The sequence below is a fragment of the Limulus polyphemus genome, unplaced genomic scaffold (genome assembly GCF_000517525.1).
Source record: "Limulus polyphemus unplaced genomic scaffold, Limulus_polyphemus-2.1.2 Scaffold67, whole genome shotgun sequence".
Classification (NCBI taxonomy): Eukaryota; Metazoa; Arthropoda; class Merostomata; order Xiphosura; family Limulidae; genus Limulus; species Limulus polyphemus.
The window spans coordinates 780,010-807,777 of record NW_013665677.1 but is presented as its reverse complement, the minus strand read 5'-3'; the positions used below and the strand labels follow the sequence as shown (position 1 = coordinate 807,777).

Below are 27,768 nucleotides of genomic sequence, written 5' to 3'. Positions count from 1 at the left end.
CACTGCTAAATTAGGGACGGCTAGCGCAGATAGCCCTCGTGTAGCTTTGCGCGATATTCTAAAAACAAACAAACAATATTTCAATACTGCAGCTATGGAATACAAATTTAGCCATGTACAGAATACAACTTAGGTGCACAAGAAAAGAGCACCGTGTTGTAATTTTACAGCAACAACGAACAATGAAAATATATGGATGGAGATTCCGTGTTTAGGAGAGGAAGGATAAAATACAGCAATTGTTCATGGGAGTAAAATGTTAACAAGTCGAAATAAGAGTATGAAAAATAATTACGTTGCAGTTGGTTTCCTTTTTTCAATTTTTTTGTGAAGAGAAAAATAATATTCTTGGTGTAAGTACTAATCTAAGTACAGAATAACAATAGTAATTTCAATACACAAAATAATAAAACGTCAAAGATAAAATAACTCTAGAAAATAACTTTTTATATGAGAAAAAATAGTGAACTGAATTATTTTAACAGAGCGCAGAATTTAAATAGAAATAATGAAAAACATATAATAAAAATTACCAGAAGTAGTAAACGCAAGTATTAAAAAACAGTATCAGGGACAGTTTGTAACATACAGAGAGTTGAGTACGTTATATTAAAACGATTTTGAAGATGCAAATTAGCAAGTCTCTTAACAACAACAACCGATATCAAATCGCGCAGGAAAGGCATGTAGCAAAACTATATGGCGTTTTTGTATGTAATGTGATGTCACCGAAAATTGACTGCATTTGGTAAGGGTATGTAACAGGTTAACAGCCCTTTCGGACGTAAAATATTCATACATTAAGATAAAAAAAATAAAATGTGCTTCGATCAGGGGTGTAGAATCTTCCAGATGGAAGTATCCCTTTTATTTAGTGACATTGGAAAACAAAGGAATATGGATGAACTTGGAGTGCCAGGCCCATCCTAAAAGAGACTTGCAACAAGTTGTATCTCAGCCGTGGTAAGCCAACAACGGCGTCTTGTAACACAAGGGAATCTACTGGCAACGGTACGCAAAATAATCCGTCTGGAAAAGCGACACTAGTCTCGTGTGAACGTGTATGAACGATTCATAGTTGGGAGAAAATGACAGTTCGCGTATGTGTACCTTGATAACTTTAACAAGTCTTATGCCATTTTACATTGGTCAATGAATGGAACAAATTTTCAAAAGTGTTTCACGACATGTCGCGAAAATATCTCGAACGCTGGAATAAAAAGAGCAGGCTAGGAATTAGGAGTGCGGATACAAAGGTCAAGGTGAGCTCTGCCTACTACAGACCAGTGTTCAGGATCCTTTGTACCATACAAAATTACTGGTATGTACGAAAACGAGGCCAACAAAGAACTGGTTCACCAAGATAAGGCTTCTAGTCACATCTCATATTCAATCGTTGCGTTCTCATGCATTTGGAGAATGAAACAAGTGTTCATACAAAGGCATACCAGGAAGTTGCTGGACGTTACACCTATGAATTTGTATGAAGTCGGACTGTTGAAACAGGCACTAGTAAATAGTGCTCCCCGTACACTATAAAGATTAAGGAATATATATCAGGAAGAACTGGTGGACTTTGAGCATGACAGCCTTACAACGGAGGCTTTTGCAATAGAAACAACGTTGCAGGGCTACTATCATGATACACGGTCGTCAGATAGAACATGATCAGACGAGGCAACATGGACTATAACGAAGTGGTGATGCTCCAAAATCCTTTTAATATGACGTACCTAACATTCTGTAATAGGAAAGCCCATCCCTTTTATTACTGTTGTCTTCCAGTGGTAAATTAGCTCACATACAATGTTGTACGAAACACGTATAACTGGCTGGTTGAATTCTTGCTGAAAATTATTCAGAGTGCTACTAAGCCTGTCAAGATAAAAAAAAATCTTTTATTTGTTTGTTTGTTGTAAAATGTTTGTAGAAAGCTACACGAGAACTATCTGTCCTTAATGTTGAACTGACGGCTAGAGTCAGGCAGTCAACAGCACCTACCGATAACTCTTATCTTACCGAATAGTGGGATTTGAGCGTCACACTTATAGCATATCACCGTCCCAAAGCGTAGAATAAGATTTCATGGATTCATCGTTCGAGTACAGTAATCAGTGGGCCACGCTCGGCCAAAAAAAAAAGGATTTTTAATTATAAAATCTTTTAAGTCGGGTCTGCTCAATTATCGTTATAGTTTTAATATTGGAATTAACAAGTCACTGAAAAATGTTTCTGTTAGAACATTGTTTGATGCCTGATATGTTTCTTTTTTTTTAGTGAAGGCAATGTTTACAAGAATTAAAAGCTAATCTTTAGTCGAGTGAAGTTTTTAGATGTACTATGATATATACTAAAGCATTATATTAGTTGTAACAGTTTATTTGTACTGATAAATTTGAAGAAAGGCAGCTAGACATCGGAATCCACCGCCAAATCTTGGGCTAATTTTATCTAACCAAATACTGAGATTTGGTTATTACTTCAGTAGTACATTCACCGTCCTAATGTGCAGAGCGCGTTATTCAGGCTACATGTAGCAAAACACGAACCCTCAAATTAACATTCCTGGCATGATCTGACTCCACCTGTTTGAACAGATATTATCAAATCCTCTCTGTATAAACAAATTATAAACTGTACCATTTGGTTTAAAATAGTTTTAGTTTATAAATTCTCTAATTAATAGAAAAAGACTAAAAGAAATTCGGTGAATAAGAATCATAAGAATCACAACAGAATGCAATATATATATATAAATACCAAGTATATTTGTTTGTAGTTAAGCACAAAGCTACACAATGGGCTACTTGTGCTGTGCCCGCCACGGGTATCGAAACCCTGTTGTAGCGTTATAAGCCTTCAGACTTACACCTGTGCTACAGCGAAGTATGACTTAACTATATGTTTTATGAACCAAAACATAATATAAAAGTTGAGCGATAAAATATATAGTATTAAGAAAAGGGAGAATATTAAGTAGAAGGAGAAATAACGAAAAAGACATACCGTTCAGGCAAGGCATCTTGAGAGGTCCTGAGGTTGACAGCAGACACTTGATTTAGAGAAGAAAATGGACAAGTTTTTAATAAATATGGAGTATTAATAATTAAATTTAATAGCTGAATATCAGATAACTAGGTTTAATTAGTTATTATTTTCTTAAAAAATACTTTTTTCTCAACTTGAATAAGTGCTAAGTGGAAGCCAGCTTTATATCTCTATTGGTTGTGAATTAACTATAATGATATTTTGTGCAATAATTACAAAAATAATTTGTTTTCTCCGTTAATATTAAGCATAATTTTCTGTTTTTTGAATTTACAGAATGAACTGTTAATCCAAACAACATACAGAGGGTTACATTACTTATGTAATTGTTTCTTTTTTAAAAACATAATTATCATTATAGGTTTGGGTTATATATGTTTAAATATATGTTTAAATTTACAGAATGAACTGTTAATCCAAACAACATACAGAGGGTTACATTACTTATGTAATTGTTTCTTTTTAAAAACATAATTATCATTATAGGTTTGGGTTATATATGTTTAAATAAAAATAACAACAATAAAAGAGCTAAAATATTCAGAATATATCACATGTTCTTTTTTAATTTACTTAACAATCCCAAGTTATATTGTGTTAAATCAATTATGTTAAATACAATATAAAACAAGTGCTCCAGTGTATATGTGCAAAAGTATGTTGCCAATATAAATATGTATTTTATGGAAATGTTTGGAGGCTTTTTGCAAAACTATAGTCATTATAAAAACAAAGGCTACAATCTAGTGGTACTGGTAAGAACCTTAGATTTTGATTCTGTGACAACCTACGTATTATTGGACAGTCAAGCATGCTTATTAATAGAAAGAACAGATGACGAGAAAAATATTTAAATTAGAAGAAGTTCTGCGAGAAGCTAAAAGATCTTGAATTTCAACTAGTCAACAGTCAGACTCACCAGTCAGTGAGTATGCCACTAACACCATACAAGCTCAATTTAAAACAAGACATCGAAGCGTGAAATATAATCATATATAACGTATTAAATGCTATGAAGGGTGATCAAATGTAATTTTATACAAGCTACAAGCGTTACTAAAATCAAGCATAACTAAACATAAGCCTACTTAAACAACATATTACAGAGGTACCAAGCTGAGCCAAATATGATTTACCACACGAGTGCAAAAGGTCACCATATATATATATTAAAACACCAGCATCAAGCCAAATCAAGTATACCTTACTAAATGGACGCTAAGCTTAATTGAATATAACCTATAATATGATCAACCCAGTTAATCAAAAATAACTTAATACGGAAGCATCCAAACACATGAGCATAGTTAATTTATACGAGTAAGAAAGTTAACCAAATTATTTACTTCACAAGTGCCAAGCCTAACCAAAAATATATCTTAATACAGAAACACCATAATAAATAAATGTATCATAAAAGTACAAATACTAATAAATAAATAAATGTATCACAAAAGTACAAATAATAATAAATAAATATATAATAAAAGTACAAATATAACCTAAAGAATATAATCTAACTCAAATGCAAGGTGTACCAAGACACCATTTATTACTTGAATGTCAAAGGCAGACAAATGCAGTTTATTACATAACCTGTAAGATTAGATGACTGATAAGTTCAGACAGACAAAATGTAATAGGCAATTATGATGAAAATTAATATAACTAACTTACTACCAAAGTTCCAAAGATATCCACTGTTCTTCTGAGATATTTTGGAGTCATTGGTATTTAACCATTGTACTTGAGGAAAACAATAGAGACAAAATGGTTTGAACAAGCTCCTCAGGTCTTGTCTGTGTGGTCTTCTTGATAGAACATAGATCACTGGATCGAGAATAAAGTTCAGAGCCATGCAGATATCGGCTATTCGGTAAAATATCCTGTGTTTCCGATGAGGATCCCACTGGGCTATTACGATTGTCATCTGCAGATTGGAAGATTTATCCATATAATTACGACTTTTATAAAATTACCAAGCAGTGAATAATCATATATTAATATATATATATATATATATATATATACTGTGAATAGTTTTACTAGTTTTTATAGAAGCAACCCATGCCGTCAGGTTAATTTGTTGTGTTTTAACGTGTTTTTTGCACTGTTATATTAAAATTGGACTAAACTTTCATGTTAAGAATTATTTGAATTTTCGTCGGCTAATCAAGTACAATACATAAATTTCCTAAGCCGATACTGTTTGATGCCTGTTTATCCTATTGTCTATCATCTTTAGAAAAAAAGTCGTTTCAACCAGAGCAGCAGAACTTGATTAAAGGAAGCGATTACCGTATTTACCTGTGTATAAGACGATACTATTTACTCTTAAAACAATGCCTGATTTTACACCTCGTCTTATACACGGGTTCAAAGATAAAGTTCCAGTAGGAACTTATTGGTTAATAACATATTTAACCAAAACTATGTTGTTCATTTTACTTTGGTTTGCTTTTTTTGAGTAAGTGGGTTGACATAGTACCACCTACTGCGTTACAATGACGCATTTTTAATTGTATCATTTGTCTTGATTCTTCAGAACTAAAAGTTATTTATCTTATGTGCTAGTTACAATTAATCAAGACATTTTTGATTTAAAATGCATTGATCTCATTCGTCATACTAGAAATTGCTAGTTTCTGTAACGTACACTAATTTTGTGAACATGTTTTTATAGTAGATCACTAAAGAATAGTGTTTTTGTAATAGAAAAGGAGTTTAACCGTGATTAAAACTTTGTAAAGTTGTTTGTTATATGTTTGTGACTTAAATTATGCCGCAATGAGCTGTTTGTAGCTTTTGAAGAGCATAAAAAACACACTCTCGGTTGTATTGATTACTCCAGAGCACAGGTTAATACAGCTTCAAAATAACTTTTAAGAATTTCGTTACAAAAGTAACATCCTAGACTTGCTTGACAATAGAGGTCGTCCTATACACCGAACCTCAAAGAAATACATTTAATTTGCTCAAAAAATCCAGGGTCGGTACGGTAAAAGTAGTTAATCGATTCAAAACGATGCAAAGTGTTAAACTGTTAATCTCATCATCATTACAATATAATCAATTTACTCTTGGAAGCTCAGTATCATGTTCCTTTATCAGTCTTTAATGTCTTAAAGGTTTTGTTTTACAACAAAAGTAATTTTAAGTCATAGAAGTCTCTAAAACTGATATTAAGTTTAAGCTTAATAAGAATTTATGTTCAACTGAATGGTATCTTGCTGGCAACCTCTCACTGGTGAACCTACTAAGTAAATCCTATTGTCTATAGATATTTTATTCAATATAAAAAGTTCCAAAGGAAATTCTGTTAGTTTTCTAGTTACTGGCGCCACTGAACCCAAACTGAGCAAAAACTGAAACAGACAGATGGATAAATTCAGATATAAAATCCTTAGATGCTCACTGACCACTAGAGTTAAAACCATTCTCAACCAGAACACCGAATAAAAAAGATAACATAAGTGACTTATCATCTTAAAACATTAATAATGGCGAAAATTGCAAAACTTTCTTTGGTTGTGTTAGTGTGAAATTACATAACTGACTATCTGTACTGTGTCTACGGTAAAGACCAAACCCCGAATTATAACGCTAAATGCCTTGAAGGCTTTCATTAACCAATTTATTAAAGTACCCTTTTTTATAAAGAAATCATAACTGATGCTTCACATATGGAGAATCTCTTTGCAATCTGTCCAGTTTTGCGTGTATGTTTATTTATTCTTATATTTCATGGATTATAATATATAAAAAATATTTAAAAAGAAACTTTTGTCTTTCAACATGCAAGAAAAAACAGTTTAAAATAGACTTTTCTCATTCAACATGCAAGAAAGCAGAAAAAAACCATTTATTATTATTGCATAAAAAGAAGATTTTTAAATTTATGTTTTAAGCACATTATCATTATTATTTTATTTCACCATTTTATAAACACTTTTAGACGATCATAAAATGCTAACATGAATAAATATTTCAGCCTATATAATAAGATACAGTTGGAGAATAGCCAAAACTGGTTGACCGTACTTATTGGGTAGAAACTTGTAACAATATAAGGGAAAATGAACATGAAAAAGGTTTATATATTCCCCTGGTGAAGATAGTGCCTTAATGTACCATCACTGGCTCTACTTGTTGCTATATATTCGACGTTTCCATCCAAAGAGCTTATCTAATCTTAGTCGCAGATTTCAAGTATGAGTCGTCAATCATCCAGCTCACTCTATAACACAGATGAAAATTCTTCACAACGGTGTCACCCGAGTGATCAAGGCCGTTTAACGTTTCTGTTGCGCATAAATCTTGTCTCTAGTTTGATGTCTCTTTAGTTGTTAACTGAGCTTACTTGACGTTTTTATAGCCAAGATTTCTCCAACAGAAACTTAGTCTCAGATGTTTGACATTTTATATATAGTAACAAATTGCATACGTTATTGGAATTAATACTTCGCTGGCTCTTAATACATTTCTCGTAGTTTTTAGTTGACTAGCACCTTTTATTTTTACTTTCCAATGCAAATTCGTATCTCAGAGTTAAAGGTTTATAGATCAGCATCTTTTTAGCCACTTATACCATATGACATCGAATATCCACAGACTTCATTTGTTGCAAAATACTAGATTTATTTTCTTGTGTCTCATGACTATCTAAACAAGATCTTAGATGAATAATTTGAATGTCAAGCGAATTGAAAAATAAAAATCCCGTACACAAAGCTTCAGAGGTTTTTCAAGAACTCAATTAACAATTCAATAGTAGTTCTAGGTTTTTAGGATATTTTTCAACTAGACTCAATCAAATTCATAGATATTATGTTATTATATAAAACAAGAGCAAAGAAGACTTTCATTAATTCTATAACTTCTTATATTATTATACTTGCCTATGAGTGACTTTCATTAATTATATAACTTATATTATTATACTTGCCTAAGGCCAGGCAATATTTTCATTGTTACTAGAATAGAGATCCTTGGATAACATTTAAACATTGGGAATATAACACAGATATTCAAAGTTTTAACCATTCTAAACACTACCGAATAATATACAAACACCTAGATCGAAATTATTTGCAGCTGCAAGTATAGTATCCAAAATGTAATGGTTACTGTTTGCTAATAAAACTGCTTGATCTATGATCTATGAGGCGTTTACTTACCATTAAAGGAACCCAGCAGATGAGGAAAAAGACACACAAAACAACCATTAACCTGGCAAATGAAATCTCTTCCTGTGTGGCATGGTTGAATAAAAGTTCACGACTGATTTTACAGATGGTCGTTCGTCCCATGCGACCCCTGGAAGTTTTGCCTACTTTACTGAGGACAGTGACTACTGTCAGGTTACACAAGACGATGACTACGCACAAGATCATGCCAAAGGTGAACATAAAGTAAGCGTAAGCAACATCCACAGTTTTAGTTGCAAAGCGGTAACGAACACACATGTAACGCCGAGTGGGGGCGTTGATATCGTAGTACAGGCCGAATCCCATGAAAGGTAAACACACCATGATCAGCGAGACAGTCAGTAATGATCCAATGGCTATTTTGATCGTTTTGTGAGTGATATGCTGAAAAGAGCAAAATACAAAAGAAATATTATTTATTAACGATTTTAATTAATCGCTATTCTATTATAAACTGTTTTCATGATCTACTGTCATATCTTGCGTTATTCATCAGATTAATGGAACGAGCGTGACCCAGTGGCTATCGTGTAGGGCTGTGGATTCGAGTGTCTTTGCCACAAAAAAGAAAAAAATAATCACGCTCTGCACTTTATTGCTTTTATGGAATGACGGCTAAATCCCACTATTTTATTAGAGTAGCCAAAGCGTTGGCGGTATGTGCTGTTAACTAATTTTCTTCCCTGTAGTCTATAGGTTTAAAACAAGGGACGGTTAGCTCAACTAGCCCTTGAGTAGCTTTGTGAAAACACATGAAACAAACCAAATCATCATGATAGTAATCCTATAAAAACGTTAATTTATTCATGAAAAGCTATGCCAAAGTCATGTTGTTTAGAAAATGCTAATAAATAATACGTTATCTTTTACGTGTTAAATATCAGTAAAAGGTTATTCGTTGAAGCCGTAGTTTTATTAGCATTAAGTCTCAATAGACTGGAATCTAACATTTACAGTACACCTTTTAAATGCTAGTGGAAGATACTGAAGGTTGTGGAGCCACGGAACAGCGAGTACATTATTTCCCCAACCTTCCCTTTTCCCACTAAGTGTATAGAGAAGAACCGAGAGACAAAAAGGTCGTTACAAATCATATTTTGTTTTACTTATCTGGAAACCACAGTTGATCCTATCCCTATGTATTGTTAAGAAACGGAAATATTTAATCTGAAATATCTGTTTTAAGTAGTCTTGAGAAAAACAAAACTAATGAAAAAATCATCTAAAAGTCAGTAATTTTAGAAAAACAAAAGCATCATCCATTCTAAAAATATAATAAATCGTAGATAAATTATTCTTAGCTAAAAAAAAATCGAATTCTACCAAGCAAATACTTTCTCCTGGGTTTGAATAATACATCAAACCTTAATATAAGGTTACAAACAAAGTTTAATATGTTAGTGGAATCCGTATCGATAATGAGATTGTTCAAACAATATTTTAAATATTTTCAACGACACATGGCTAATACACGTTTGCCAGCAGAGGCTAAAGATTAATATATATTAATATTTTTTACTTTCAACGTTCTATTCTTATCAACGTCAAGTAGAACAAGGAACTGTTTAGAATCAGTTGTTGTTTTTCTTACCACGGCGTAATTTCAAAAAGTGCTAAGAGTGAAACACAAATACGCATTTTATCTTGCTGTTTCTGGACTCTGTCGTTTGTCAACTGACGTCTTTTCACATATTAACCGACTTTGTCGCTTATAAACAGACGTAGACTTTCTGTTTTCTGTGTTTAGTTTATAAAAAAAATAGTATTCTCTTATAATTTCAAAATAACGTTTTCAAATAATTGTATTAGCTAATTTTTCTCGAAATTTAGCTTCCTAATTATATTTTACCTTTTATTCGCTTTTTTTGTTCAATTATTAAAGTTGAATTATTTCAACATACCACTTTTAAACATCCAAAAACTTTATTCTTAGAATACTTGGAAAGGTCCAGTATCTAACAACGTGCTCTACTTTACATCTGCAAAACAAAATTCCATTCCATTACGAAAAAAGTTGACCACTCAACGATGGTAGTGTTATCTATTACACAATATCGTGTAAGGTCACAAAGACTTTTCAAGCATTCCTTGGTAAGTCATACAAGTTACTTATCGAAAGTTACTAACATAAATAAAAGTTCTAAATAACTCCCTTCAACTAATAGTGACCCTAAAAATAAAAATAACGTTTGTTCATTTAGGGAGAAAAACAATATTTCATTTTGAGGTCACATCTGGGCACTCATAATTTGAAGAATGGAAAGAAGATGGAGATTTGATTTATAGGTGAAAAGTTCTGGTTGAAACATAAAGATGAATAAATAAAGAACATAAAATAAATGATAGTAACATATGTTTTTTTTTGGAAAAGAGAACATTCATCTGACAGGAATTCAATTCCTTTAGGCATAATATGTTTTATAGTGAATATATGAAAATTGAATCGCTGAACATTATCATATACCAACTGCACTATTCTTCTCAATTAACCTCGTTTGAAATCTATTGATCAACATACTTTCTTTTATGCACTATTCCTTTTCATTATTCACTCACTTGGAATTATCCGTTATTTATAACTTCATTATATTCGTTTAGGATATGATTATCACTAGTGAAGAATGGCGTTGATTTCAAATCTGCTACTTAGTATCTAATATGACTTAAAAAACTTTTAAAACAATTGTACTTATAGCCAACATATTGTACATTCAGGTTTAAAGATAGACTTTACTTTAACTAATAGTTAAACTCGAAGGAACAACTTATGAATTTGATTTATAATTAAGCTCCCCAGTGGTACATCGGTATGTCTGCGGACTTGCAACACTAGAAACTGGATTTCGATACCCGTGGTGGGCAGAGCACACATACCCCATGGTGTAGTTTTGTGCTTAATTTCAAACAAACAACCAAATTTGTAATTAAAATAACTTATTTACGTGTAGATGAAAAAACTGTAGAAATGTTTAGTAACTCTACAGTTTGTCTATTGAAGGATTTTTATACTATTTAAATAGTAATAAATAATATTGTTTATAATATCTATTAAAAACTTTTTTAGTTAAGAACTTTTTGATACTTTCAAGATCCTTATGCCCAAAATCATACGTACTGATTATTGTGTGTTCTCGATGAATTAATATTTTCACCAGTTCTTTTTCAAAAAACAAATTAGGATGCTAATATCACAATTAAACTTACAGTTGTAAATTTTTGTATTTATGAAAGGGCTCAAATTTAAGTTTATTGTTTATTTATTACGAATAATTGTGTGAAGAAATGGAAGTTGAAGTCCAACTGTTAACCTGATATTAGCATATTTATTGTTGGAGTAATCGAAAATTCTCCAAATGGCCAAAATCTTTAAAAATAAAGTGTCATCCACATGCCATCAATAATATATTGGTTTCAACAGGTTTATAAAAGCACATTGATACTGGATAGACGGACAAGGTGTTATTATTTTTGTTTCTAGATAATATATCTTAAGAGCGATCAGATAATAGTGAGAGAAGATTTATGTCCACTGTAGTTAAAAGTATTAGATTAAGTGAGTAGCTGATGAAGATGCTACGGTTATATACAGATATAATTATTCTAAGTAATTATTGTTGGCTTATACGGTGAATATTTGATAGAGAGGAGGGTTATGTTATATTATATTTATTTTGGAACCTCAACACGTCATAGCAGTCCATATCATTACTTGTGGTTATGCACTATCTGAAAGCCAGGCATCTTGGCAATAGTCCTGCATCGTAGTTTTCATTGCTCCTTCGCAAGGGTGTCATGTTGTCATGTTTCAAGCACACTCCAGCTTCATGTGGCTTTCCATAAGCGAGTGTTTCAAAGTATCAATTTCAATAATCCGAGTTCACAGAAATTCAGAGGCGACATGGAATAATACGAATACTCGTTTCATTTTACAGCTGCTTGAGGTTTGCGATAGTTGAATGGATATGTCGTGGACGTAACTTGTGTACAAGTAAGTTGTATTGCTTTTTCAGAGAGAGATTTTTTCATGATTATGTTGAGTTCTATTGCCTAGGACACGTGGACAGCTTTTGCTACTTATATTTATGCTTGTGGAGTTTCAGCCGTTACGAACACCACACTTTGTTTACCATCGCTGGGGTATGACTTGATGCAAGTCTTTTTCTGGATGATCCTGGTATCACAAATTGATCCATATTTAGTTGCTTTCCAGTGTCATTAAACACAAAGGATATCTCAGCAGATAAGCTTTGTAGCTTTACGCCACAATTTTTAAACAGACAAATCAGAGTTATATTATCAAAAAAGGCGCGTTCGAACCGTAAAAAGAAATTCCCTTAACGTTTTTATTTTGGTGGGACAGCGGTAAATTTACGGGCATACAACGCAAAAATCCGTGGTTCAGTTCCCGCGGTGGACACAACAGATAGACTATTGTGGTTTTGCTCTAAAACAAACCCTTACGTTAAACCTTTATTATCAGTTTTACAAATTCTTTAAGAAGCAAAAATAAGGTTAATTATTTATTTTGGTTCCAGTGTGTTAATATTGATATACGTTGTCAACGTAAAAAAAACTAAAATCTTTAATCATCTCTCAATACTTAACAATCTTAGGAAATAAATATTAACTCAAAATTAGCATGTTGATTTAAACCTTACGAGCACCTCTCACTTGATCTAATTTTGATATTCACATCATGCAGTTCTTTATGATCTGTCTAAGGCTTTTTTTTATCTATTTTACTTGGTTATTGTTTGATAACAAAAGTATTTTCCGCAGGAATCACTAGATCTGCAAAGATTATATTAGAAATGTGCAATAATCGCGAAAGTTAGTTTTTTTTTACCGATCTTTGTCTTGCGCTAGATAGTGTTACTTAGCTCAGTATAGATAATTACACTTGTCAAATTTAATATGAGAGAGCTGAAAAACGATAACATATTATAAAGGACAATTAGATGCCATAAATGGCGAGAAAGGAATTTAGTATAGATCATACCTGATGAATGGGAAGAAGATTGATGTAGATATCACAGCTAAAGACGAAAGTAGGTTTGATATACACTATAACTAGTGAGTGGAGAAAATTGTAGAAACTTAGTTAATGGAGGGAGAAGCTGATACACAGATGTTTAAAGCTGAGAAGATATTAAAGTTAATGACTGAGGTTAGAAAAACACGTAGGTTCAAGTAGAGAAAATTGTAGAAACTTAGTTAATGGAGGGAGAAGCTGATACACAGATGTTTAAAGCTGAGAAGATATTGAAGTTAATGACTGAGGTTAGAAAAACACGTAGGTTCAAGAAGTCTTGATAGAAATGAATAAACACCCTATAATCCGAGCGTTTTTGAAAGGTGGACATTTCTTCTGAAGTTTGCCCCTGAAGAAGAAAGGTCCACCTTTCGAAAGCGCTCGGGTTATAGGCTTTTTATTCATTTCTATCAAAGTTAATGAATGGACAGACACTAGATATCACAACCAATAGTCTAAGTAGATTTCACCGCCAATGAGTCTGCGGACACCATAGAAAGTATTTGGTTAGATATCGCAACTAACGGTAGACAGACAGTAGATATGTATATATTATACTAGATGTAAGCTGATTATACGTGACTAATCAGAAACCAGGGAGTTATAATAATTACTGACGGAGAGAAGCTGGGTAGATAACATAAGTAGGGGATTGATAACTTTCCCACCAAACCGCTGGACAGGAAATGGACATGTGCCCCAACTAGTTGGCGAAAATAGTTTTGGAAAATATAATGGTTAATGGCTTGTTTGGTTTGTTTTGAATTTCGCGCAAAGCTACACGAGGACTATCTACGCTAGCCGTCCATAATTTAGCAGTGGAAAACTAAAGGGAAGGCAGCTAGTCATCACCACCTACCGCCAACTCTTGGGCTACTCTTTTAGCAACGAATAGTGGGATTGACTGAAACATTATAACGCCCCCACGGCTGGAAGGGCGAGCATGTTTGATGGGACGGGGATTCGAACCTGCGACGCGCAGATTGCGAGTCGAGCGCCCTAACCACCTGGCCATGTCGGGCCTAATGGTTAATGAGTGGAGAAAAGATGGTGATACTATTAAATGAATGAAATATAAATGCATATATGTCAAAGCTATAAGAGCGAAGAGAAACTCGTGACATGACATAGTTAATGTCTGAACTGAAGCCCGGTTGGTGTAATAGCTAAAAGGTGAATAAATAGAATAAATATTGTCAGTAGATATCACAAATATTTAGTGAGTGATCTCTATATGGACAATAAAGGCGGATAGTAAATATCACAGCTATGACTGGACAAAAGGTGCTATAGCTAAAGTGTAGAGTCTGAATAGATACAACAGTTGATATGTTAAGAAAATCATGCTGGTATACTGACCTGAGGGTCACACATTTGAACATCTAGAAAGTAGGTCATGAATTACGGGTACGAAAAGAGTATAGTTTTAAGTTTGGACATCAAACACCGTGATAAGTGTTATAAAAAGTGTATGGTATAGGGTAACTTTAAAATGAATTATGTAGTTAATTTAGAAGTTGAATAAGAATAACAATAATATTAGGGTTAAATATAAACACCATAAGATCAATTACTTAAATTTATCTTGGTTCAGAACTTACTAAAAGCTCAATATAGCGTTAATCTATATGATTTGGATGGAAACACATTATTTTATATATATGCCTTGCACTTTTCTATATAATTCGCCTTTGATTTATGTTCTATGTATATTTTCGTAGTTTATCCACGGAGGCGACAGTGTGAAGTCGGGGTTGCTAGTAGTTGGCCAGTGTTTTTGGTATTGTTTTTGTGCTCTCTGGACAATTAGTAATAGTTACTTCTGAGCGTAAATGGCCTTTACGTAGTTAAATACTGGGTTGTTGGCGGTGAAACTTATTTATAGTTAGCGGTAATCTGGAGTGATTAAAAAAGCAGTGAGTATAATGAATGAGTATAATTAACTTATAAGTAGTGAATAATTTACATTCACTCTGAATGAGTATAATTAACTTATAATTAGTGAATAATTTACAGTCCCTCTGAATGAGTATAATTAACTTATAATTAGTGAATAATTCACATTCCCTCTGAATGAGTATAATTAACGTATAAGTAGTGAATAATTTACATTCCCTCTGAATGAGTATAATTAACTTATAATTAGTGAATAATTTACATTCCTCACAAAAGCAAATTATGAACAGGAACAGCATATGAAGACAGTTATATTGATTAATAGATTTAAACAGGATTGAAAGAAAAATCAGTGCAGTTCTTTATTATTAAAGCAAAATATTATAGCAGCAAATACACAAATTAGTCGACAATCTAAATGCATTTTTCTAGTAATGATGATTTTTCAATAATCACCGCAGTGATAATTAAATTGAATATCCTGTGCAAAAAGTAAAACAAACAAACAAACAAGCGTTTTCGTAAAAACTCCATTCACCGTACTTCGTTTCTATAGCTTCTAGTAGAAAGGACACAAAAATATAAAATTCAGGGTTTAATTTTTATATCTCAAGGCCATTAATGATTCTTGAAAAAAAAAGCTCTAGAGAGGATGTATTTACAGTTTGAAGTAAACAGAAAAAAATTGTATTCATTCCAAGTTTGAGCATTATAGTATTTATTACAAATGCACGCGTTATCTTCACTTTTAACTAAAAAAAATTAAAACGTTAGCGCTGCTGTGTATCAGCAGTCATCTATAATGACGCTTCTGGCGGAGTGACATCATGCTGTTGTGAACCTGTCATACGATATTCATGAGATTCGTCACTTGTCATCATACCGCCTCATTTATCTTCTAAATCTAGTACAGACACGGATATATCAGTGTAGCCGTTCACAAGATGGAAGTATAGCATCTATAGCCAAGTCACCATAATACTACAATAATTACGTTCATTTAGGTGTTGTTGAGCAACAACACCTACATTCGAGAATATGGCTTCTTGGAAGTCACCATAATACACAAATAATTACGTTCACTTAGGTGTTGTTGAGCAACAACACCTACATTCGAGAATATGACTTCTTGGAAACCCAGGATTTGTGTTGAAATTATAACTCTATCACTCTCTTGTAAGCACGAATGAAGTAAAACTACGAATTGAATGATATTTCAGACATTAACATCGAATTACATCCCACTGTGTGACCGACAAAAAATAATAGTGTTGTGGAAATGAGGCAATATGTTCTCCCAAGCAACAACAAGAACAACAAAAAATGAATCACATCTTTGTTCGTGACTTTAACGAAGGACGACTTTTTTTAAGGAAGTTATGATAAAGTATATGGAATACACGCTTTTATGGGGTGCGTGTGAGTTAATTCAAATAATGTGAAGGTTTAAGGCCTTAAATGCCTACATAAATTTCGTTGCTCATTGACATTTGCCTAACTTACTTTACTGTATCGTATTACCAATTGTATTTAGGTTAGAGATATTTTCATAGGTTACGTAAGAACTTTATTTGAACTCACCAGCAATTTTCACGCTCCTAATACGAACAATGCGATATTACAAATCTGCAGCATGGTAAGTATTTATTTAGTTTCGGTTTACTAGCATCTCATCTGTTGTTGACGCATAGAAGAAACATTTTTTATTGATCTAAACAGGATTCTGATATGCACAGAAGGTATTAGAATTCTCAAGGCCTGTTAATAACTCTTTCTTTGTTTTAATATGAGTCCACGAACCTATAAAATTAGTGAAATTAATATTGGTCAGGAAATGTCTGGGAAATGAAAGCGATTGGACTATTGGCTAGGGAAAGTCAGGGAAATGAAAGGGATTGGACTATTGGCTAGGGAAAGTCAGGGAAATGAAAGGGATTGGACTATTGGCCAGGGAAAGTCAGAGCTATAAGTTTTCCGTGAGCATGAAATATGGAATAACAATACAAAGGCGAAATATAGAAGTATGAAATACAAAATATTTTATAATCACATGAAATAAGAAAACTTCAGAAGATATTCTCCAACTAACACATTTCTGAAAATCAACATTCAACACCACCCACTTCCTATTCTAGGGCTAATCTTTTACTTAAGAATAGTGGGATTGACTGTCACAAATAACGCCTCTGAAAGTGCAAGTATAACTTTAGTTGGTTAGCTAGCAGTTAGCAGGCATGTTAACTCATGTGAATAACGACATCAATACCACCCGACAAAAACGTTTTTTTACAATACCACCTTCAAATATTCAGTACTTAAGTTATCCTGAATCTTTGCTGATCGGATATTTGAATATTGTTTTGGAGATATTTTCTGTTTACTTTAAAGACCGAAACGCTATAATTTTAAGACTGCCCTGCTCTATGATTGTTTGTTTGTTTGTTTAGTAATTAAGCACAAAGCTACACAATGGGCTATCTGTGCTCTGCCCACCACGGGTATCGAAACCCGGATTCTAGCGTTATAAGTCCGCAGACATACCGCTGTGCCATTGGGGGGCCGCCCTGCTCTATGAACTGATAGTTGACAAATATAATCATCTACATTATTTTCATCCAACCCCATCCTAACTAGTAGATTCAGTAATGTTTAAATTGTTTTGTTCTAAAACTCGAAATCCTGTCACAGGAATCCAATACTTTTTTCTTCTAGAAATTAAGTACTGAAAATGAAAATCAACACTTTCTTTGCACTGAAAAATACTAAAATTATGAATATAGTACATTGTTTGGTGCTTTTAGTGTTAGATGAATTTATAATTTGAGAGGAAAGGTCAAAAATGTTGTTACGCTTCTACAATGCCCCATGGTGGCTTAGCAAATCATCAGGTTTCGATAATCGCAGTTGGCAGAGCACAGTTAGCCCATTGTGTAGCGTTATGCTTTACAACAGACAAACGAAAAAACTTATACCATGTAAAATGACAACCATACAAGAAAAGGTTAATTACAATGGATTAGTCGGGGTGGCCTCCGAGTTCGCCAGACATCAACGCTAGACTTCTTTCTTTGGGGGTATGTTAAGGACATTGTGTATCACACAACTATAGCAAACATCACGGAGCTAAAAACCAGGATTATGGATGCCATCGCCACTGTCGCTGTGGACACGTTGCAACGAACGTAGACTGAAATCGAATTTCGGTTAGACATGCTGAGAGCCACTAATGGTGCACACGTAAAATCTACTGACATTTCAATAAAAACTGTTTTAGATTGGCTATAACATGTTGAAAACTGCATGGTTGTACTTCTTTAGTAATTTAATTATTAAATTTTAAAATAGGAAAGATAATTTGGGGCTACTCTGTATTATGCAGCGAACTAAAATAAATGTATGACCCGTAAAATTATTTTAGTTGATTCTGTGGTCCTTTACAGCTGCTTATCATTGATATATAGCCAAAATGGGTAAAACTGTGGCAAATGTAAAAGTAAGGCTTAACTGCTATATTACAAAGGACAAAAGGCTGGAAAATTTATAAACTATTAAATACGTCCAGTAAAATAAATCTACAATGTAAATTCACAAATTCCTATATTTTAGGATTTCATCAGGGCATTTGTGACAAATAGAATAAGAATTTTAACACTATAATAATGTTTGTTGAATTTCAGTGTGTATCAAAATTCATTCCCTAGGTAGCTTTAATTGAACAGTTGATACATTACTATTTTCTCAAAATTTGACAAAAGTATGGATACCTAAATTGTACATTAAAAAGTCAGGTATTGATAATAATATTGGATTTAATAACTGCTTAGTTTGTTCTTAAGGCGAAATCATTCTACTCAGTGTCATCTCCAGCATACTATTCCACCAGAAATTGTGAGTGAAAAGTATCATGATACTGAGACCAGTCGTGAAATTTGAAGATATAACTGAGCATCTTTGTCTTTTATCCATTCATTCGCAAAACTACGTTCGTAGATGTTAGTTTTATCAAGTTAAATCACATTAGGCCCATGACGAACTGAATTAATACATCCATAGTCTATTTAGTGGACCTGACTGTCAAAAGACTAGATGTAAGAAGATTGCTTTATAAGTTGAATTACCGAAAACATGGGCTCAACTACTGGTAGAAAATGAGCTTTTATATCTTTGAATGAAATATAACTTTGGTAGTAGTTTAGGATGGGTGCAGGAAAAAATGGACTACTGGTAAGTAGTATATAGTTTCGGGTTGTTATTCGCAAAAACTGCATTCAACTTTTAGTATTTGGTTTTAGATTTTACAGCTCATGTTGTTCAATGTTTGTATATAGGGCACTTTTTTAGCTTTGAATGAAACATAACTTTGACGGCATGTATTGTTTGGAAAAATCTAAGTGTAATTGCTGATATAAATAAACTTTTGTACGTTTCACTGAAACATCGCTCTGATAGTAGATTTTACAGTGGTTGCTCGAATTTTTCACTTAGTACACTTGTAACTTTGACATGAAACACAGCTTTGTTGGTATACCTTATGATGTGTTAGTTGGAAAAACATTGATTCAATTGTTGGTACATGGGATATTTTGTAAACATATTTTTGACGGTGAAGCTCAGGGATTTTTACCAGTAAAAAACTGGGGCTCGTTTTCTATTTTTCGTTCAAAAAATTCTGGTTTGTTTCAGGATTGAGAAATTATAAATAGTGCGTTTGAATCGAATTAACAGAATAAGATATTTCAGAATTTCCGCAGGAAAACACTTGATGGTCTATCCTAATTATTATATTGTTATGAAAGATAATATAAGGTAGATTAATACGACCATTTAACACTAACAAGGACAAAATCTCAAACAACGAATTAAACGATGTAAAGAGGAGGTTATAAATTCATTAAAACTTGATTCGACGATAAACACGTGAAATATGTTTAAACAGTGCGTGTTTTGTACACTCTCATAAACGTACAGAAATATGAAACTGCTATAGAAAAGTGCAGATAGCGTCCTGTTGCACAAAACCTGCTTTTCCGAACTGATCTACTGTAATTTGAAACAAAACTGAGGTGTTGCTAAGATATATTTTCTATTTCAGTTAAATGTTATGAGGCACAATTATATTAACAGATATCCAAAACTAAGCTATAAACATACATTGTGTTACAAGAAGTGTTTGCATGAGAACCTGTTTTCTTTCGTTGTGATGTTTTGTACCAGAGAATTGCACCCTCTGTTTCGAGTAATGGAAGTTGAACAGATAACTTCAACATCATCACTAGATTGATCACATATGGTTATAGTGTATGTAACTAAGGCTGTGAAAAGAGAGACTGTTATGATCACACCTTGTCTCAATTGTGTTGTATATAGTGAATGTAAATGGTTAGTTAGAAACTCATGACTGTTAGATAGTAAAGTTGCGTGGGCGCGGGACTTGATAGAAATATTCTGTAAAAAATCTGGTTGCTATACCAGAAAAGGTAAGTGCATTTTGTTTGCATTTAGCTATTTCCACACATTTATAAAGACACACAAAATTCAATTGGATAATATTCCATATCATCAATCTACTTAGGCTGATATAAAACGAAGGTGCAGTGCTCGGCTGATCATGTTATGCGCTTTGTTATCCAGTATGAGCAAATATGTATCTTATTTCAATAAACATATACGTTGAAACAGAGTAATATGGTATCTATACATAGACAACATGTGTGCTAGATTTTGTTTTCATGAAGATAAAACCTACGCTGTTATAAGTAGCGTTAGGTTATTCATGAATGTGAGACAAGCAGTTTTTTGTTAGTACAATAGTAACAACCAAATATCAAGATATGACTTTGAGAGACCTGATATACATACATAAATTTGAAGATGATAAATACAAGATAATACAAAATCGATTATTTGAAGACGTTTCTGCGCTCATCTATTATGATTACTACACATGTCTACCCAAGTAACTTAAATAACAGTTTTACTCTCATATGCTTTTCCTTGCAAAAGTATTCACCCCCTACCAATAATGCCACATTTTGATAAAATACAAATAATGTAAAGAATTTTTTAATGAACTTGTTTTTATTCAAAACTCTAATGATCAAACTTAACACTGTTATGTGTGAAGGAGGTTGAATGTCAGCAAAACCTGCAAAACAAAATATAAATTGAAACCTGTTGATTGCATAAGTATTCAGCCCCCTAAAGTCAGTACTTGGTAGAAGCACCTTTGGCAGCAATTACTGTTGTGAGTCTTTTTGGATAAGTCTCTACCAGTTTTGAACAATGAGGTGGTGTAATATTTCCTTCAAATTTGCATTTCCAATTCTGACAAGTTCATTAAGGACCGTTGATGGACTGCAAACTTTAAGTTTCGCCATACATTTTCTATTGGATTCAAGTCAGACTTTGACTGGGCTACTCCAAGACATTCAGTTTCTTCTTTTGAAACCATTCCAGTGCGGCTTTGGCCTTGCGCTTCGTGTCATCGTCCGACTGAAATGTAAATTTTCGACCCAGTTTCAGATTCTTAGCTGACTCAAGCAGGTTTTCCTCTAGGATTCACCCGTACTTTGCACCGTCCATCTTCCCCTCAATGCTGACAAGCTTCCTAGTTCCTGCTGATGAGAAGCATCCCCAGAACATGATACTGCCTCTACCATGCTTGACAGCTGAGATGGTGTTGCCTGGGTTATGTGCTGTGTTAGGCTTGCGCCAGATATAAAGCTTTGAACTTGTATAACCACAAAACCTTGTGGTTATACAAGTATCATTTACATGCTTCTTCAGTATCATTTACATGCTTTGTCGTAAATCCATACGATAATTAAGATGAATCTTTTTCAGTAATGGCTTCTTTCTTGCCGCTCACCCATACAGGCCAGCTTTGTGTAGGGACCGGGATATTGTCGGTGTATGAACAGTGACTCCCATCTGAGCAATGGAACTTTGCAAATCTTTCAAAGTCACTGTTAGTCTTACAGTGGCATCCCTAACCAGTTTCCTACTTGCCTAGCTGCTGAGTTTGGTAGGGCGGCTTGATCTTGGTAGTGACTTGGTGGTATGAAGCACATTCCACTTCCTAATGATGGACTTCACTGTGCTCAAAGGGATAATCAGTGACTTAATTTAACCAGCGTTTCTAATTTTTTGTTATACGTAGTTTGAATATGTTTCTAGTAGAACGAAAATAGGGCTACAAAAAAAGAAAGAGAAATTATGAATTTTTTCATTCTTTTCTTTTCTTCGCCAAAATAACGTCTCAAACAACACCTCTCTTAGGCTTTCGGGTTAAATATTTTCTCTTTTATTTAATTATATTGAGTTTAATTGCTTTATAAGTTTTTCTACACAGTTGAATTTGATCTCTCGTTATAAAATCTCAAAGTGACCAAATCTTAGCTAAATATTAAATATACTAGTTCCGGTTTGACAGCTTTAATGGCTTATGTTTACATAATAGTTATGTTTAATACAGTAACTATACTTCAAAGATATAGAGTGAAGTCATCATAGCTGTAAATAAAAATATATTATTTACATCAATTAAATTTAATAAACCTTGAGCTGTATTTTAAATGTTAATACAATAACTTAAAATAAATAGAGTCATAGTTGTATCTTAAATACTATCATAACAAGTTAAATGTTATAAAGAGTAGCTGGACCTTAAATGTTATCACAATAAGTTAAATTTTAGTAAAGATAAAGTTATAAAGCTAAAGTTCTACATTAAATTTTACCAAGCAAATTCAGTAAAGCAGACCTAAACGTTAAATGTTAACATGGCATTTTAAATCAGTGAAACTCAGAAGCGTCTTATATGTTACACTAACTTAAGTTTATTAACACAGAGCTATATTTTTTACATGTCACAACGTCAGTAAGATAGATCTGGATCTTAAATTATAACACAATAAATTATGTTTTGTAAAGCAAAGTAGCAGCTTAAATAGTTAGCAACAAATTTCAAGTTTTATCAGTTTGAGTTACAATACTTATATGTATATTTGTATGTCTACTATTTTGTCTGAGTGGATTTTTGATTTATTGTATTCTTAAGACTCATCTGAAATTTAATAAGGTATTAATATACCAATATGGCCAGTTTGGGCATGCAAAAATTTTTGCATCCTAATTGAGACATTTTGAGGTCAGAAAGGTCACATTCAAGGCATCGTTATGCTATTTTTAATATGTATATTTGTTATGAACGTTTAATTAATTGTATGACATATTCAGTCAGTTAAAGCCATGACATTTACCCGAAACTTTATCACACTAAGTCAAGTATAGAAAGGTCACCTGATGTCCATGTGGACTAACTGGATAGGTTAGAGACCCTTATGGTTCAGGTATAGCCACCTCTAATTTTGAACTACTGACACAAGGAGAGCAGCCAATGAGCAATACTCGCCGCCACAAGTGACATGTTCGGGTCATAGAGATGAATAACGGAATAGACTGTCAATAGCATTATGCGTCAGTACTAAAAGTGCTGGGTGTGGTCAGTGGGATTGAGGCTCGAACCTTAAACTAGTTGATCTACAATCCGGCACTACTTTTCAGGCCAGGGCTGACCCATCTTTGGCAAGGTTGAACTCGTAAGATCCTAGTTGGTTGCGTATGTAAGTTAAATGGAATTATTGCATTATCTAGCAATTTGTGTCCTAGTTACTGATGTTTTAATGATAAGTACAGTGTAGTTGAAAGTGTTCATTAAAACAATTAGGTCTCAGTAATTATTCTATCCAATAAATAAACATGTCTGACATTTTGAAGTTAAAACGGTCTTTTAAGTGTTAGAAAGAAATGAATTCAAAAGAAAACATTATAAAGTACATAGTTTTTGAAATCTCCATAAGAAAAATTAAAAATTAATGTCCTAATTTCCACAAGCTATATATCGAAAGTCTTCAGTCAACGATCAGTGTAACAAAGCTTCCCAGAAAATGGATAAATCAGCGAACGAAATTAAGAGGCAGATGTAACTCAGCCATATTGAGACGAAGTATTTGTTTCAAATTGTTTTTTGTTGATAAGCACAAAACTACATATTGGTCGATCCATGTATCGAAACCCTATTATTAGCCTTCAGACTCACCATTAAGCTACCTGGGGGTGGGGGGGAGATATTTGTTTCAACATTCATTTTTTGCATTCTTTTTTCTTCTCATTACTGATAACAATGAGTGAAAATTTTCCCTCCACCTAATAACCAAAACGAGATGCCTCATTTTTTCAGTTTATATTTTTTATGTCTAAAACAAAACGTGCAAGAGCCGAAGAACTAGCTTTTAAATATCTGTAGTTGTATTATAATAGAATTATGAGAAAAATATCTGAAAACACCTTATAGACTGCAATTCAAGTAATGGGCTGATTCGCCAAAGTTGTCTATTAAACTAGTATTCAGGAAACAAGAGAAAGTAAACCTTTTTTAACACGTGCTCACTTGTTACGTGTTTACATTGTGGTATATGAACATACCATGCATTTTCTATCTTTGTCATGATATAAAAGACTGTTTAGTTTCGATATTATTGACTGATTTTTTTGTGAGTGAATATTTTATTATTATTTAGATTTTGTTATAATAAGAGTTAAAAGCAGACGATTGTAGGAAGTTGTGTTTATAAGTCATTGATGTTGATACTATTGAACGTCGCGTGCAATACATTGACATCGAGAATATAGAAGGCGGGTAGACGATTAAGTGATAGACATGTAAATAGTGTGAGACAATCGGAAACTGCAGACAGATAATATGCAAAAAAGAGTAAAGTTACAGGGCAAGGCAAAGTTCGGTGTGAAGTTAACTACTGTAGAAGTGATAGGCCTAATGATTGACATAAACCTAATGTTTAATATGTTAGAGTAAGACTAACAGTAGAAAAATGAGATAAGAAAAATAATTTATTCCGTCAAAGCGTAGTTCTAAAGTAATTAAATCGGCCTGAGTGCATTTTGAGAAAAGGAACAGAGGATTTTCAGAAGAAAGTAGACCAAACGATTACGGTAACTCAGCCACAGCTGCAAGTGAACTACACTCAGAATACTAGTGCGATAGCAATAGAGATGATAGTTCGGCTTGTCAACTGAAATTCTAAAGTAAATGTATAGGCCTAAATGGACTTTTGACAACAAGAAGAGAACTATATATATATATATAGTGTTTATGATATGACTATAATCTCTATAGTGTGAAGAATTTGTTGTACCTACGTTTATCATGTTCCGAATATATATATATATTATCTTGAAAACAAGTGAATCCTAAGCCCAACAACAACATAGTATATATTTTATACTATTAAGAAATATATAAGTAAAAGCATTTTATTTTGACAATTGGCGAAAGAATATATATTTCAAAATTTTCTCAATCTTCTTATTATTTCAATATAGTGTTTATCGAATTTTTCCACTTATTATGGTATGTGCAGTTGGTCGAAAAAGTGTTTCAATTGATTTCATTCTAACTGTATTTGTTTTTAGTTATTTTCTTGACGTAAGTTCTAGTCTGACCGTGTGTTGGCTGTAATTTTTCGCATTGGTAGGTCAAGTGATGCCTCGAGGTCACAATATTTCTTAAGTTGGAGTGAGAATGACCAGAAAGTAACGTTCGGTTTAAACAGTCTGCTAGAAGATCTTAGCCACGTCAGTTTGTTAGAATTTATCTTTGATCCAATAAAAGCGATCATCCATAGTCAAACAAGCAAGTACACACATTGTGTTTGTGTTTGTGATATAATAAAGATTGTTCATTTATGTGTTACACTGTCTACAGTTTATTTATTTCGTTCGCACGATCTCAGTTATTCAGAGAAGTTAAAAACTACTCTGTGATAAATATTTTTCCAACTCTCCTGTTATTCAGTAGATTTATCCCATCCCTCTAAGGAAAATTAGTTTCACTAAAACACACCCCAACATCTTTATGGTTTCAGCCATTTATTTTGCTATCTGATTGCTGAACAAGTACTCTTAATAATTGGTGGTTAAGTGGTTAGGGTGCTCGACTCGCAATCTGAGGGTCGCAGGCTCGAATACCCGTCCCACCAAACACGCTCGCACTTTCAGTTGTGGGACGTTATAATGTGACGGTCAATCCCACTATTCGTTGGTAAAAGAGTAGCCCAAGAGTTGACGGTGGGTAGCGATGACTAGCTGCTTTCCCTCTAGTCTTACACTGCTAAATTAGGGACGGCTAAGACAAATAGCTCTCACGTAGCTTTGCGCGAAATGTAAAATCCACAGACAAACAATTGTTTTGAGTAATGTTTATCACAAGGATATGAAGAGGAATGTTGTATCAGTTTGACAAATCTTAAAACATTGTGTTTTCTGGTATAAATAAGATACAGCTTACAACTATGTAATGACATTGTAAACAAACTGTTCAGAAAAATTCAAAATATGAGTTGGTGGGCTGACACCTGCTCATATGCTAATTGCCGCTTAATTTCTGTGAGTTATAAAATATACAGATTAAATCGGGCTCTTAGTAAGTCATCACTGATTCATTTACATTTTCCCAATCCCGTCTCCTATTATTGTATTATCATAGGGATTTATTTTTATGTAAACTAGACAAAGTAATTATTAATTAAAGAGAGAGTTTCCATGGTAGAAGACGTGGAATTTGTTGATTATTGTGATTACTGATATAATCGGAGAGAAGCAAGATAAAGCGAGATATTTAGTACCAGAGAGTGAAACATGTGCGTTTTGGTTAAGACAAGGCGAGACTGAAATATGGGATAAGCAGGAGTGTGTTGAATATTAACATATCTATGAAACAGAAATATTTTATATCACATATGTTGCTTCATTTGTATTTTTAGTTTATTCATTTTGAAAAATGCTAGACAGAGAGAGAGAGGACAAAACGATAGATGAGCACTGTGACAGACAGTTTGATAGATAGTTAGACGGTTATCATAAATAAGTGGTCAGAAGTAGTCCTAAACAGTATTAGTAAGACATGTTATGATAGAGTAAAGTATTTATTTCTGTATTTTTTATATGATATAAATGTTTTTCTTGTGGTATTACACCCTGTTAGGTATTATATGACCAAACTGTTTTTCTTGTGGTATTACACCCTGCTAGGTATTATATGATATAAATGTTTTTCTTGTGGTATTACACCCTGCTAGGTATTATATGATATAAATGTTTTTCTTGTGGTATTACACCCTGCTAGGTATTATATGATATAAATGTTTTTCTTGTGGTATTACACCCTGCTAGGTATTATATGACCAAACTAGTTGCAGCCATAAAAGTGTTCGTTTCGATGGTTGGTTGTTGTATTACCATATCGCAGGAACTTCCACAGTAAAGACGACCGTACAAGTTTCTATGTTGATTACACAAAGTGCCTCTGAGAGCTAGGCTTATTGCATGAAATAGGTAGAAACTATTACAAGAGCTGTGTTACACACTATACGATGTTATAAATTTTCTGCATTAAGAAGAAAACAACAGTTGGGTTTCCGAAATGCTAGAGGTTATATCATCCCTAGCCTCCAATTCTTATTGATTACCTTGGCCAGATTCGTTTTTGTTGTTGGAAACCAAAGT

The 27,768-nt window shown here is 33.2% G+C and overlaps 1 protein-coding gene across 1 annotated transcript in view; it reads right to left on the bottom strand.

The window, feature by feature from the left end:
• The window catches only part of LOC106465287 (prostaglandin E2 receptor EP2 subtype-like), a 51,015-nt gene that overhangs the window by 8,568 nt on the left and 14,679 nt on the right, over positions 1-27,768 (bottom strand). The window contains exons 2-4 of the mRNA XM_022393702.1: positions 8,226-8,639; positions 4,726-4,978; positions 3,007-3,052 (exon numbers count right to left, since the gene is read on the bottom strand). Of these exons, the coding sequence (XP_022249410.1) occupies positions 3,007-3,052; positions 4,726-4,978; positions 8,226-8,639 (713 nt within the window). The remainder of the gene's footprint in view (positions 1-3,006; positions 3,053-4,725; positions 4,979-8,225; positions 8,640-27,768) is intronic.